Source organism: Mchenga conophoros, linkage group LG18, assembly GCF_057382185.1.
Source record: "Mchenga conophoros isolate Kocher_MC1m ecotype Shallow Benthic linkage group LG18, M_conophoros_male_GT1.1, whole genome shotgun sequence".
In the NCBI taxonomy this organism is placed as follows: Eukaryota; Metazoa; Chordata; class Actinopteri; order Cichliformes; family Cichlidae; genus Mchenga; species Mchenga conophoros.
This window is the reverse complement of record NC_140543.1, coordinates 36,671,538-36,687,306: the sequence shown is the minus strand read 5'-3', so window position 1 is coordinate 36,687,306 and position 15,769 is coordinate 36,671,538. Positions and strand designations below refer to the sequence as shown.

The 15,769-nt window shown below is 42.4% G+C and overlaps 1 protein-coding gene and 1 pseudogene across 1 annotated transcript in view; one reads left to right on the top strand and one right to left on the bottom strand.

The window, feature by feature from the left end:
- Positions 1-574: 574 nt before the first annotated feature.
- Positions 575-6,067, bottom strand: LOC146554349 (uncharacterized; annotated as a pseudogene).
- LOC146554348 (protein NLRC3-like) overlaps positions 4,963-15,769 on the top strand; it is a 34,969-nt gene continuing 24,162 nt past the window's right edge. Inside the window, exons 1-3 of the mRNA XM_085253234.1 lie at positions 4,963-4,967; positions 5,446-5,475; positions 15,574-15,652. Coding sequence (XP_085109360.1) covers positions 4,963-4,967; positions 5,446-5,475; positions 15,574-15,652 — 114 coding nt within the window. The remainder of the gene's footprint in view (positions 4,968-5,445; positions 5,476-15,573; positions 15,653-15,769) is intronic.

Below are 15,769 nucleotides of genomic sequence, written 5' to 3'. Positions count from 1 at the left end.
TAAATGAAAACAGAAAGATTATGAAGATAAAAGCTGTGAGACTGCTCTAGGATGACTTGTTATCATTACATGAAGTGATTTAGAAATAATATGTAAGCTTTCAGGGCAGCGCTCACAACTTATTTAAACTGATTACCTGATGGGGAGCACACACAGATATAGAAACATATAGGTGAACTCTAAGAAGAAAACTGTGTTGATATTTTTGCAGAAAACTATTTATTTACACTTTTATATTTACAATCAGTTTATATTTATAGAAACAAAAGAAACATTCACAACTAGAACAAAACTGTCTTATATACAAAATCAACTGTTTCTCCCTTATTTACTGTTTTCTTCCACCATACAGCCAGCATACAACCATGCTATTAGAGGAACATCACTGGAACGTGGCCAGAACACACAAAAACAAGAACAAGACAATATATAAAAGTTCAAGTTCAGGCTCAGCTTTGCAGAGAAAACAATTGTACTCCAGTTCTGAAACCTTTCATTTGAAAACCTGTTTGCTCCTGAAGATCCTCTGGGTGTGGACCCTGCTGCTGCTGCCACAGTGACTAGTTATGCAGAGACAGAGGCATATGAGACAGAAACAGACTTAGCCATTATCACGTCTGACATGTAGTAATAACGCAGTACTTACAGCTCTGCATGTGTACTTTTACAGGTGAGATGCTCGGCATTGTGTCCTCCAGGTTTTCATCCTCATCCATCCCTGTGATGGAGGCAACAATTAGACAAATATGTACTGAATTTATATTTCATGTCAACAATGTTATTAAAATATTATTAAAACAACTTACCAAGAGGTTGTTTAGTTGGGGCGTTTGTAGTAGCAGGCGCAGACTGCTACTTCTTCCGCAGGCACTGCTGCAGCTCATGCAGCCGTGTTCCTTGACTGCAGCTCTTCCTCATGATAAGGTCTGCATAGCCGTCACCTCTGCCGTCCCAAATCTCCTTCCAGGTGCTCTTGGCTCGTGAGCCAAAGCCAACCAGCTGATCATCCTCAGAGGCTTCTGCTGCAACACTCACTCTGCTGGTCTCGTAGCTCAGAAGAGTTTTTATCTCTGCAAAGCTGAGGGCTTACTGTACAAATGAATGCAAGCTCTCCTTGCCATGCCCTTCTTCCACAGAGGTCCCTGCAGCCTCTTGCTTCTGGAGATCTTTGATCAGGTACATGGTGTCCCCGACATCATTCTCCAGAAGCCACCGGAAAGATTTCCCTTTATATTTTCCAAACTGCAGGATGTACTCTCCCTGCACTTCCTTCATGTCAGAGGCATCCCCTCCTCTCTGATAGATGACAGTCAGAGCATCGTCCTCCCTCACAGGTGCAGACTTGTCCTGAAGCTTGGGGTCATTTTTAATCCTTCGAGCTTCTTTTGACGAGTCCTGGAGAAGGTATCCAAGTGGCCCCTTGTGGAACGCCACAGAGATTTTCCCTGGATATGGCGCAACTTTCTTCTGCATCTTGACATGCAGTGAAAAAATAAACAATTATATTAAACAAAATTGATTCCAAACACAAACAAAGACATTCTAGGTTATAATCTTGCTGCTGGGTTTAGACAGCAGGATGCAGGAGAACAATAACGAGACACAATTTGAAAGAACATTGACAACATTTGTGATAAAAGTGTTTTTTACTCCAGGTATAACAAACTGTTCTGTCTGTAAATAAAAACCTTTCATGGTTGAATGATTATTGGCATATCTGCAAAATTTGTGGTAACTGCTTAGTAGTCATGGCACATAAGAATTGCTGGTAGATTCCCGCGCGGGAGCCTGGGATTGTTTAGCTAAACGGCCTAAACCGTTTCTCTATGGTAGTGCTAAACTACGGTGGCCCCTAGAGACAAAGCACGTACAAACTCAAAAACACATGCAAACTCAAAAACACATGCAAACTCAAAAACACAACGGAAGTGCTCCAGGACGCTAGGGGCAGTGTTGAGCTCTATTTGCAAAATAAACGGCAAGTTTGTCTGTATGGGACGGTCTAGTCTCCGTCGCGCTTCCCAGGTTGCCTAGCAACCATGATACTAACCGCTGGAAACGTGTCATACAACTTTGTTTGACAGAAATGAGGGAGAACATATTTTGTTCATTTGTTTGTTTGTTTCTACAAGAGCTTTGTGTGATGTGATAAGTATCTGAGGCTGAGACCACAGGACAGTAAAACATGATTTTTGGGCTTCATTTCTGTACTGAACAGTTATTTAAGATTAGTTAGTAAATAAGAATTAGCTAATGTTGTTCATGAGACTAAAGTCATCTCACTTTGGTAATGTAAATATAATATGGCCAATATTATAGTTATTATATTAGTCATTATTAGCTATTACAGCAGTGAACATGAACTCTGTGTCAAATACTGAGCCTCAGTACAGATTCAAGTTGCAGTTATTTACATGTCTTATCACCTTAAATCTTCACTCAAAGACAAGTATCTTTGACAGTGCACATATAGGTGTATCATATATAAGAGACAAATGTTGTTCCTTCAGTATGTTGGCATTACTAAATTTGGCTCAATGCTTACATATATGTGTAAAAAGAAAATGTACAAGCTGTGATAACTGTGTCTGATAAAATGAAGAGTCGACTGATATATGAAATATTCCTTTATTGGGTGAGAAAATCATACCATGTCATAACTGCTGTAAGTCACACAGAATAGATATCAGAGCCTTAAACAGGCTGACGTCTGCTAAATGGGTCAAACTGGGCAGAAAGTCTACAAACACATAACATCCTTATAGAATATGATGTAACACTATAGATCAACTTACCTCAGAATATATAAAGCATATAAACAATTACAGCAATATGATGCAACAAACACAGCAGCTACTGATCCAAAATACTCAAAGCTTCATAGAACTGAAACCAACATTTATTTTAGCTCCATTCTGCTGCTGATACAGACTTTAGGTTTCTGAACATTAAACTTGTTGCTGCCTTTCATAGTGTGTAACTTGAAGGCCCTGAGTACTCTGAGTACTTTCTCCCACACTGGAAACACTGGGATGATCACATTATTTGAACATTACCTAATAAGACTGATTCAGCACAGACAGTTATGTTAAACTTTCCTAGCAGTGCTTCACAAACAGGGAACAGTCTGTCTATTCTCTCCATCTGTCAGCTGCTGCTGGCTCTTCCTCCTCCTCTTCCTCACACACTGCTGAGTTTGTCCTGGTGGATCATCAGGGCTGCAAAGCCTCACAGATGATGTGCAGCAGTGGGTCCCTCAGTCTGTCCTCACTCTGGACACTTGCAGTCGTCACACATGGAAATCAAATGTGTGATAAGCTGCAGGATTCAAACACAAGTGTAACTTATAAACACATGTTCATACTTTTATTCCACAATCAGAGAGAAAGAAACAGAGAGCGAGTGCAGGACAGACAGACAGGTGACAGTCTCAGGTGTACACACTGCTACACAACAGCACCAGAGAAGCAGGATTTAGTGTTTGTGTTATTACGAGTGTAAACAAGAAGAGTTCCAGATGGTGCAGTGGACACATGTGTGACTGCTGTGATTAAAGCATCTTTCTTTCAGCTTAACGAGTGAACCGTCAGCTCGTTCAAACACACGTTAAAGTCCGTTTGGCTCGACACCACCGAACAGAGGCAGCAATATAACACAGCTCACATTAACAGTGCAGTGAATCCTGCTTGTGCCGTGATGTTCAGGACTGCAAACCGAGCAGCATCACTGACTTTCAGCTTGTTGTGTTTGTGGATATATGACTGACTTTAATTATCCACAAAATCATCACAATCTCTGTAAGATTAAGGTCGACTATATATATTTTTAAAGTAAAGGCTTTAAAACCAAGTTAATTCTGAAAGTACAAACATCGCTAATGTCAACTTTCCCGACATGTGGCCAACAATAATGGTTTAATGTTCTTCATTAAAAAAATATTTGCGCATTAATAAGTGACATAATATTCAGTACTTACTTCTGAAAGTTTACTCTTCCTCCGCTCCGCTTCCACTGTTTTTTTTTCGGCAAAATTATCCACACCACCACCGCACTATGAAGTCTGGGATATGTTGGGCCATGAAGGCTACACCGACCCATCCTTAAAATTCAGGGAAATTAAGGACGCATTTCAGGGCCGCATTTCGGGCAGCCTTTGAATTCGGAAAGCCTTCTCTTGTGGCTGTGAGGTAATCGGCCTTAAAATGCGGCCTTTAAGGCTGCAAACCCCAAATCCGGTCATTGGTACTTCCTGGCTTGTGTAGTTACTAGGTAACAAAAGCTCAACACTGCCCCTAGCGTCCTGGAGCACTTCCGTTGTGTTTTGGATTTTGCAAGTGTTTTGGAGTTTGTACGTGTTTTGGAATTTGCAAGTGTTTTTTAGTTTGCAAGTGTTTTGGATTTTGCAAGTGTTTTGGAGTTTGTACGTGCTTTTTAGTTTGCATGTGTTTTGGAATTTGCAAGTGTTTTGGATTTTGCAAGTGTTTTGGAGTTTGTACGTGCTTTTTAGTTTGCATGTGTTTTGGAATTTGCAAGTGTTTTGGATTTTGCAAGTGTTTTGGAGTTTGTACGTGCTTTTTAGTTTGCATGTGTTTTGGAATTTGCAAGTGTTTTGGAGTTTGCAAGTGTTTTGGAGTTTGTACGTGCTTTGTCTCTAGGGGCCACCGTACTAAACCACTACGGGTGTAATATACTTTTGGCCACTACGGTCTTCCGGCGCTGTTGCGAGTTTGAGATGCGGCGGCACTTTTAAAAAATCTCCTCTTTTACGTTTCGGGAGAGAAAATAAGTAACTCAACGCTCGCAACACATCCCAACGCTCCTCATTCATTGATCAAAGGTAAGAAACGTCGTTTGAAATAAGAGTAAACCAACAGAATACATTTACAGGTGTATATTACAGGTAATAGGTGTGTTGCGATTGCATTTACGAAGCATCCATCGGTCAGTGGTTACACTGAAATCATGCAGTTTGTGCTTTGACCTCCAGAGGGCGACAAATCAGCACAGACAGAGAGCTCCATTCAAACTTTGCTGCCATCAGGAATAATTCTTCAAATATAATCATCAGTGTTTGAGCAGTTCTGATATCAGGGACAATCTAGACATGTGTGACAATACTGAACGTGTCACATGACACACCTTAAACATCATGTGATCCACTCTCAGTCTGCACTTTCATTCATGACTTCAACAGGTTGAAATGAGCTTTGAACAAACATCAGTTCAGTGCTGAAATATTCAAACGCTGCAGGAAGAAGAACAACAAAGTGATGACAGATGTTTGTGCTTCAAACTGGAAAACCAGCAGAAATAAATCACAGCCTGCCAGAGGTTTAGGAGTTTCTGAGGTGCACCTGAACGCAGCATAGTGTTTCAAAGCCCCTGATTGTCTTCAAACGCCGCATTAGGCTGAAAGTTTACTTTCACTTCCTGAACTTCGTGGAGTGGCGCTTGTTGTTGGTGTGTGAAGAAACTGTAAGTTTGCTTTGTTTCCTCCTTTAACAGTTTGTCTTTAGGAACTTTACTGTTTGTTCAGCTCATGTTTGAGTTCTTCACACAACAAACTGTGTGTGTTTGTATTAAAGTCAGTGTGTAATGTTTCCTGGCTAACATCAGCTGTGTGCAGCTTAGTTCAGCACAAATCTGCCGCTCCATAGTTCACGGTAACGGACTCACAGCTGGACCAACGAGGCCGAGTTTGTCCGCCACTCTGAGCTACGTTCGTGTTTGTGTGCTTGTAGTTTGTACTTTGTGAGTTCACTCAGAGGACGCAGCGTACGTGATGACGTCACAGCCCTTTACCTCCTTTACTGTCACTGTGATTAATATTTACACACCACACGAGACACCTGACAGCATGCTAACGCTAAGCTAAAGCTAAGCTAACGCTAAGCTAGCCAAGAACCCAGAGTGATGTTAAAGCTGAGTAAACACTGACCCCAGACCAGCACCGTGATAAAGTGAGCTGCTGCTGCTGAACCTGAACAGGTAACAAAGTGATGAGCAGTCAGGCTGCAGGTTTCTACCTGTTCATGTTTCCACAGTAGAATCACTTTGAAGTGTCTTTGTGCTGTTTCATCTTTGATTTGTGTTCATAAACACTCAGAGAAACATCACGTGACCTCATCAGGATCTGTGTTGGTGTGTGGGGCTGTACCTCAGCTTTAGATTATGGTGATTATGAGACAGTGTTTCAGCTCATTTTACACAGTAACATGAAAGTACTGTTATGAGGAGTAATGACGTAACATACTCCATTACTTTTAATTAAAGTGTTCTGTGTAATATGTGTGTTACGTCCCCTGGCTAGTCTAGGGGGTTGAAGGGACGAACATAAATGTGGATAGAGAAGGAGGAGCCAAGATGGTAAATTTAAAAGGTTTATTTAATACTGGTGATGGGACGTGGGTTCAGACCGAGGTGTAACGTCAGGGAGAGCCAAGGCCAACATAACAAACAAAACATCCCTGACGTAGAAATAAAAGAAACTTACCTAACTCCAAAGAAACAAAATATACAACCTATAACCATAACCTACCTAACAACACATAAACAGGAGAAAACAGGGTGTCAAAACAAAAGGCAGCTCTCCCCTACAAGCAGTCTGAACATGAAACAATAATGCTCACACAAAATACAAAGGCATGCAAGCCTGCACCAGTATGGCAACCAAAATGGCCGGAGGGCCCAGAAGCACAGCTCCACAGGCCTTAAATAGTGCTCTGCTGATTACCAATCAGACGGACTCTGCACAGCATCCAATCAGGACAGAGGAGGTGGAGCCTGGACAAAACAAAGGGTTAATAGGGAGAAGAGACATCCTCCTGGGGGATGTAACACCCCCACCCAGAAAAACAAACGTATAAGTTTGTTAACCTTACACCATCACATTCTTGAGAGGGCATCGGCCACAATATTTTCACATCCTCTTTTATGCTTTATTTCAATGTTGTAGTTTTGTGAAATTAAAGCCCACCTCATCAGTCGCTGATTGTTGTTATACATACGAGAGAGGAACACGAGAGGATTGTGATCAGTGAAGACCTCTACAGGTTGGGAAGTAGATCCCACATACACGTCAAAATGCTGAAGAGCCAGAAGCATGGCCAGAGTCTCCTTTTCAATTGTCGAGTACCGCCTTTGATGAGTATCGAACTTCTTGCCAAAGAAGCAGACAGGATGACTCACTCCTTGTCCATCATCCTGAAGAAGAACAGCTCCAGCCCCCACCTCACTGGCATCCACTTCAAGCTTGAAAGGTTTAGAAAAGTCTGGAGCGACAAGAACAGGTGAACTCGACAGAAGACCTTTTGCACATTCAAAAGCATGTTGACACTCAGGACTCCAAATGAATGGTACCTTCGGGCTGCACAGGTTTGTCAGTGGTGTTACGACTTCAGAAAAATTCCTACAGAAACACCTGTAGTAACCAACCATCCCCAGAAATCTGCGCAGCTCACGGCGTGTTGTTGGCACAGGAAAGTTAAGAATGGCATTAACCTTTGCACTGATTGGGCGAACCTTGCCCTGCCCAACTTCCTTTCCAAGGTAGGTCACTGTAGCCTTACCAAACTCGCATTTAGCCAAGTTGAGGGTCAAGGAAGCATCAGCTAAACGCTTGAACACAGTGGTTAAGGTGTCAACATGCTCTGACCAGCTGGAAGAATAGATGACCACATCATCAAGATAAACATTACAGTTTGCCACACCAGATAATACAGTTGACATTAACCTCTGAAAGGTAGCAGGAGCATTTCTCATTCCAAATGCCATAACTGTATATTGTAAAAAGTGATCAGGTGTTACGAAAGCTGAGATTTCTGATGCTCTTTCTGTCAGAGGTACTTGCCAATAACCTTTAAGAAGGTCAAGCTTACTCACATAAGCAGCAGATCCGACGCTGTCAATACAGTCCTCAACACGGGGCAGTGGGAAGGAATCAGGTACTGTTACTGCATTTACCTTGCGGAAATCTGTGCAAAAGCGAGGTGTTCCATCTGATTTTGGCGTAACCAGGCACGGAGAACTCCATGGACTATAGCTTGGGATAGCCAATCCATGCTTCAGAAGGTAGTCTACTTCTGTGTTCATCATTTCCCTTTTTGCCATATTCACACGGTAAGCATGCTGCTTAATAGGCACGGCATTCCCAACATCAATGTCGTGCTCTATTACAGTAGTACGGGAAGGCATGTCCCCAAAGAGTGTTAAATGAATGGTGACGAGCCTTTCAATGTCCAACTGTTGCTCACGGGTCAAGTGAGACAGATATATAGACAACTGGGACAGTACCTCAGAATTAAGCATTCTGGCATTCTGGTAGCTGGCATCACAAAGTTTGAGCCCGTCTTCATCTAAACTTGACCTCAATCCTGAGGAAGAGTTCAACAAGAGAGGTTCTGGAGATGAGATTGGCTCGGACGGAGATGCCACAGACTTATCTGCAGGACCACAGAGAGAGTCAGCTCTAGAATGAAAAGATTTGAGCATATTGAGATGGCACAAGCGTGTTTTACGCTTCCTGTCTGGGGTTTTAATCACATAGTCAGTGTCATTTACTTTCTTATCCACCTGGTATGGTCCACAGAAGCGGGCAGACAATGCAGAGCTAGCAGTTGGTAGAAGAACCAAAACCTTGTCACCTGGATTGAAAGATCGAGGAACGGCTTTCTTATCATACCAACTCTTCATCTTCCCCTGAGCAGAGGAGAGGGCTTCTGCAGCTGCCAACCTGGCCTTATGGAGGCGCTCTCTGAACTGTGAAACATAATCCAGAACATTAGTTTTCACAACATGGTCTGTTGACAAGAACTGTTCTTTCAACAACTTCAAAGGTCCCCGGACAGAATGACCAAACACTAGTTCATTTGGGCTAAACCCAAGGGACTCTTGCTTAGCTTCGCGCATGGCAAACACCATCAGAGGTACTCCCTCATCCCACTCTTTTGCAGTATCCAAGCAGTATTTCTGCAATGTTGCCTTGAGTGTCTGATGCCAGCGCTCCAATGCTCCTTGAGACTCAGGATGGTATGCACTTGACACAACATGCTTAATCCCCAGAGTCTGCATGACCTGCTTGAAAAGTTTAGACAGAAAGTTAGTTCCTTGGTCTGTCTGGACTACTTTTGGTAAACCAAAAGTAGTGAAGAACTTTGTCAAAACTTTAATCACCAAAGGTGCAGTTATTCTTCTGAGTGGGACAGCTTCTGGAAAACGAGTCGAAGTACACATTGCAGTCAGTAAAAACTGATTACCATTCTTTGTCTTGGGCAATGGACCAACACAGTCCACAATGACACGTTCAAAAGGTTCACCAAGTACTGGTATAGGATGAAGAGGAGCTATAGGAACTGTCTGGTTTGGCTTTCCTGCAATCTGACATGTTTTACAAGTGCGGCAAAACTCAACTATATCAGCCTTCAATCCTGGCCAAAAGAAATGGTTGAGTATCTTGTTGTACGTTTTTGTAACTCCCAAATGACCAGACAGAGGGTGCTCATGTGCAAGGGAGACTACGTAGTGACGATACTCAAGAGGCACAACAATCTGATAAGTAGTGCTCCAGTCACAGTCATCAGAACAGCTTTCCTCTACGTCTGCTGTTAGACTTGGGTGGGCAGTCCACTTGCGCATCAAGACCCCATCTTCCAAGAAATAAGAAGCCTTTTTATTTCCTGTTTCAGAAAGAGAAGTAAAGCATTTAGTCAATGAGGGATCAGACTTCTGAGCAGTAACAAGGCTTTCACGTGTGACTGGCAAGTCTAACTGTGGAAGATGTAGATCCTTCCACTTCTCAGTAGTATCCTTTGAACCACTTTTAAGATCAATCAGGGTTTGCAAATCATCTGTAGCCAGAGCCTGAGCCAACGAAGAGTCTGACAAATCAATTTCTGCAGCTTTACGTCTTGCTTGAGCCCTGGTGAGAACACAAGCAGGAAAAACAGATGGGAAACATGTTGCTAGGTCGTTGCTCTTCAAGTTTGATTCTGGATCATTTATTACTTCGGGAACAGGTTGCACTTTTCCACCAGCAATATCATTTCCCAAAATGAACTGCACCCCTTTTATGGGAAGTGAGGGGCGTACTGCCACAGAGAAGATGCCATTAACCAACTTTGACTTGATGTGTACATAATGCAAAGGAGCTTCGACATAGCCCATTTCAACTCGTTGAATCAGAATACTACCATGACAAGAGGAATGGTCACTCAGGGGTAATACATCAGATAAAATCACAGATCTTGACCCTCCCGTATCTCTGAGTATTCGAATGGGTTTTTCATCCTCAGGCTTCCCAGTCAATGACACAGTGCCATCTAAGAGGAAGGGTTTGAAGCAGGGATCAACTCCTTCACTTTGGTCCCTTCTCTCAGCACGGATGGTTTTAATTAAGCCTACTCCTTTTGGTGACTGGTTCTTGCGCTTCAAAGCGGGACATTCAACAACAACATGACCAAGTTTATGACAATAGAAACATTCCCTTTCAGTCCTTGGAGCAAAAGTCTGTCGTGGGCTTGAAGGATCCTTTCGTGGGGGAGGTTCTCTGGTGGTAACTTCACGTTTCTGCACAAAAACAGTTTTATGAGTCAGCACAAATTCATCAGCTATCACAGCTGCTTCTTTCAAAGTGGAAACCTTCTGTTCATTAAGGTGTACAACAATGCGTTCTGGCAGGCCATTTTTGAACTCTTCCAGCAGTATCAGTTCACGTAAGGAGTTGTAGTTAGGAACTTTACTTGCTGTTATCCATCTATCAAAAAGAGTAGCTTTTTCACGAGCAAACTCTACAAAAGTCTGATTTGCTGTTCTTTTGTGATTGCGAAAGCGTTGCCTATACGCTTCGGGAACAAGTTCATAAGCAGCAAGGATAGCAGACTTCACTACATCATATTTCAAACTTTCTTCCAAAGACAAAGCAGAACAGACTTCTTGTGCTTTGCCTACCAATTTGCACTGAAGAAGCAATGGCCAAACTTCTCTCGGCCAGTGCAATGAGGCAGCCACACGTTCAAACACATTGAAATATGTATCAACTTCTGATTCACGAAATGGAGGTACCAACACAATGTTTTTACTCACATTGAAACCACCTGGGTTTACAGGGGAGGAGGTTGTTTCACCAACAGATGAATTTGCAGAACTAGGTTGAGTAGTAGTACTTCTTGAAGTCTGTGCCTGTAACTCCAACTGACGCAGCTGCAACTCCAGCTCCAACTTTTTCAGCTTTAACACCTTTTCTGTCTCTGCTTCCAACCTGCGAAGTTCCAACTCTGCCTGACGAGCTTGGGCTTTATCCTGAGCCTCAAATTGTAATTTAGCCAAACGTACCTTGAGTAATACTTCTTGTCTTGAACGAGGAGAAGATGGAGTAGCAAAAGAAGGTGAGCCATTAGTGCTTAACTTTTCCACCGTTTGTTGCTCCACAGCAGCAGGGTTTTGCCCTTGGTCCTTTAACACAGCAGGCTTCAGTCCTTCATTAGGGGTCCTGTCAAGAGGAACTGGCAAACGAGGTGATTTAGAAACAGGAAGCAGGCCTTCTTCCACAAGTTTGTTTGAAACAGCAGTTTTCAAGTCCTCTTTCACCATTTGCCTTGATACATTTAACTCAAAGTGTGCTGCTATAGCAAACAAATCACGTTTTCTACACGCATTTAGCTCCTCCCAAGAAGGATTACTCAAAAATGCACTCAAAGCAAAAACACCAGTTGCCATACTAACTACCTCTGCCAAATACACCAGCAGAAACAAACAACTCCAAACCTTCACCATCCACAAATGGATTAACCAGGACTTTTATCCCGGACGAGCCGCCAATTTATGTTACGTCCCCTGGCTAGTCTAGGGGGTTGAAGGGACGAACATAAATGTGGATAGAGAAGGAGGAGCCAAGATGGTAAATTTAAAAGGTTTATTTAATACTGGTGATGGGACGTGGGTTCAGACCGAGGTGTAACGTCAGGGAGAGCCAAGGCCAACATAACAAACAAAACATCCCTGACGTAGAAATAAAAGAAACTTACCTAACTCCAAAGAAACAAAATATACAACCTATAACCATAACCTACCTAACAACACATAAACAGGAGAAAACAGGGTGTCAAAACAAAAGGCAGCTCTCCCCTACAAGCAGTCTGAACATGAAACAATAATGCTCACACAAAATACAAAGGCATGCAAGCCTGCACCAGTATGGCAACCAAAATGGCCGGAGGGCCCAGAAGCACAGCTCCACAGGCCTTAAATAGTGCTCTGCTGATTACCAATCAGCCGGACTCTGCACAGCATCCAATCAGGACAGAGGAGGTGGAGCCTGGACAAAACAAAGGGTTAATAGGGAGAAGAGACATCCTCCTGGGGGATGTAACATGTGTAATAATGACTTTTTTGAGTAACTTCATCTCTGTCAATAACAACATTCATACGTGGAATAAAACCACATCAGTGGATCATTGCTGGAGCTGCCTGGACTTCAGTCTTCAGTAGGGCTGAACGATATATCGCATTTGCGATAATATCGCGACATGATCAAGTGCAATTTTCTAACCGCAAAGGCTGCGATTATACTCTGGACATGTCCAAATTCATGGGCTGCATCCTCCTGAGGCCGCATTTGTAGACCGATTACGTCACAGCGACGCGCCGAAGGCTGTCCAAATTACTACCATATCCCAGAATTCATAGCGCGGCCCAGCCAAACTCCAGTTTCCAGCAATGGCGGCCGCTACTAAGTTTTAAAATTACTCTTATTAATCTTTCTGGGTCACAAAATAAACTTTTAACATATTTTCAGGCGAGAAAGTAGTTGTGTAAACATCAAATATCTGCTCGGTTTATCAAGATATCCCATATTTGCAAAAGTGCTTCGACGTTTTCAGAGGCGTCTGCTACCCACCAGCTCGACAGCTAGCCGGGAGCTCGAGGGTTACTGATGCGGCCGAGAGCGGCACAACTCCCGGCACATCATTTTCAGATCACCGCGGAGTTTCGCTGCTCGGGTTAAACGTAATATATAAGTCACTTAGACAACCTAAAAATGTTATTGTTGGGCTTTTTTCAGTGTTTTGTTTGTTCGTGAGTAAATCGGTTTGGCTGAGATTAAAGTTATTAGATTAGATAAAATAAAACTATTAATCCCCCGGGTGGGTTCCTCCTTGGTTTTCACACAGCTGACTAAACGTCAAACAGAAAACTTATTAAACAGAAGTATGAGACAGTCGAGAATTTACACCAGTGTCTGGTTATATTTTAGATAGCACGGAGCAGACGGCCGAGTTTATTAAACTCCACCGAGACAGCGGTGACGCTAATCAGAACTAGACCGTCCAATTTCACGCCTTTAAACTTTAAAGGCGTGTTTGTGTGTGTTTATACAATTGCTATTATGTTTGCACTTTATGTGTAATGTTACTGACTGCAGAGATCAGTAAGATGTGTGTATTTTTTATTTATTAGTTTTATTTATTTAATATTATTTTTTAATTGAATGACTGTCTAGTAGTTCACAGATGTCGAAAAACTGAGTGTGGTAAAGCCACTGATTTTGTTTATGTATATTTCTGCAATCTGCACATTGTACTGACTTTCATTTTAATGTTTACACCAGGGTTCCTTGTCAGCACTTTATGCTCAGATGTTTGTAAGCTAAAAATAAACTATTGTGTATGTTCAAATATACTGTTGTGATTGAAGAAGTTAAATAAAAATGTCAGTCATCAATTCATGCATCACCTCATGTCATCATAACAGAGGTCTGTCTTCCAGGAAAGAACAGTTTAAAATTAATGTAATATAGTATTGGTCATACTATATGATGTATTGCTTGTCTTTGTTTAATAATACAGAAGACAAAGACCTTAAAAAATAATCGCATATCGCATCGCAATCGCAATATTGGGGCAAAAAATCGCAATTAGATTATTTTCCATAATCGTTCAGCCCTAGTCTTCAGCATCTCAACCAACAGCATCGACATGCTGCTCCAGATGTCTGTGCTCCAGATGTCTGTGCTCCAGATGTCTGTGCTCCAGATGTCTGTGCTCCAGATGTTTGTGCTCAAGTGATCAGACTCACAGTTTCATCCTTGAAATAAGTGTTTATATTGTTGACCCACCATTGATCATGATCAGTGGTGGGTCAGCGACATGCTTTCTTTCCGTCTCAGGTTTAAATATCTGGGACTCTCCACCATTTGGTTTTAAAACTGAAGAAGCTTCTCTGATGAAACGTCTTCCAGAAACTTAAAGACGTCTCTTTTCTCTCCAAGCTCCTTAGATCACATGACCTGGATGACTGAACCTACAGACATATTGACCTGGTTTCTAGGTCACATGACAGGTCAGAGGTCAGCGACTGTAACTCGGTTACTCCTGTTAATGTGAACTCACTGAGTGTTTGTGGTTTACCTCTCAGACTGACTGAAGATGATGATGGAGGAAGAGGAGGACAGAGCAGAGTCTGCAGGGTCCAGCTGTCCGTCTGTGAGGAGTGACCGGTCCAAAGGCGACGTTCCAGGCTTCAGTGGTGAACCTGGAGCAACGAGGTCAGAGAGCTGAACTCACTGAGTAACAGAAATAATTCTGCACTGACATTATAATCAGTGTTGACTCTGGTTGATTGTCTGACTGTGTTTGTGAGCTGAGAGGAAATGAAAATGAGTTTGTAACAAAAATCAGTTTTGTCCAGTTTTCCTGTAAAAAGCTGAACTCTAATCTAAGAGGATGTTACTGACAGGAAACAGCTGCATTATCTGCAGTCTGTGTGATCACAGCTGCTTCAATCATGTTTGTGTCTGCAGAGGTCAGAGGTCACAGTCTGCAGGGTCCAGCTGTCCGTCTGTGAGGAGTGACGGGTCCAAAGGTCGACCTCCAGACTTCAGTGGTGAACCTGGAGCAACGAGGTCAGAGCGCTGTGATGACTCCTTTACATGTTTGTGTTTCCTGGATAAATATGACCTGAAACATCCTCAGATTGTTACAAAGATTCATTAAAAAGAAAACAATGAAAGAGAAAAGATCCAAATGTTCGACTTGGTCATTTGCTGTTTGAGGACAGTGATGCTCATATCTGTGGGGAAAGTGTGACCTGAGTGGGTTCATGTTTGTCTTTAAAGAACAGCTCTGATGCTCTTTGTGTCTGATCTGTTAAACAGTCTGAGAGGTCACACAGAGACCCAGCAGCTAAAGCCTGGATCATACTGGCTGCTGTTACTCCATCAGGACAACACTGAACCACAGTGGTGTTCATGGAAATCAGTGCAGCTTTACACTGTATCACCAAAGTACTGACTCGTCTGCCTTCACACACATGTAAACTTGAGTGACATCATATTCTGAGTCCACAGCATTTAATATGATGTCAGCCAAGAGTTCAACATATAACAGCTTAAACTGTTCTGAAAAGGTTTTTTCACAGGTTAAAAAGTGTTTACGGGATTTTTAACAGTTCTTTCAGAAGCACATACGTGAGGTCAGACACAGGGAAGCAGCAACACTGACTGAACACAGCTTTTAGAGGCTAAATTCACATTTTAATAATGAAAGTGGCTTCATGTGTGTGTCCATGGTTCATCCACAGAGTGGAGCAGCAGAGCTCAGAGGGTCCCAGTGGTCAGTCTGCCCAGCAGCATCAAACACAGCTGGACTCCATGTTTATGGTCTGTACATGTACAACAACTACTTTATTATTAATATTAATACATTTGTTTATAGGTCCCTTTCAGAACACCAAGGACTCTGTGGACTAAATGACCAAAAGAAACAAACTTTGAAAT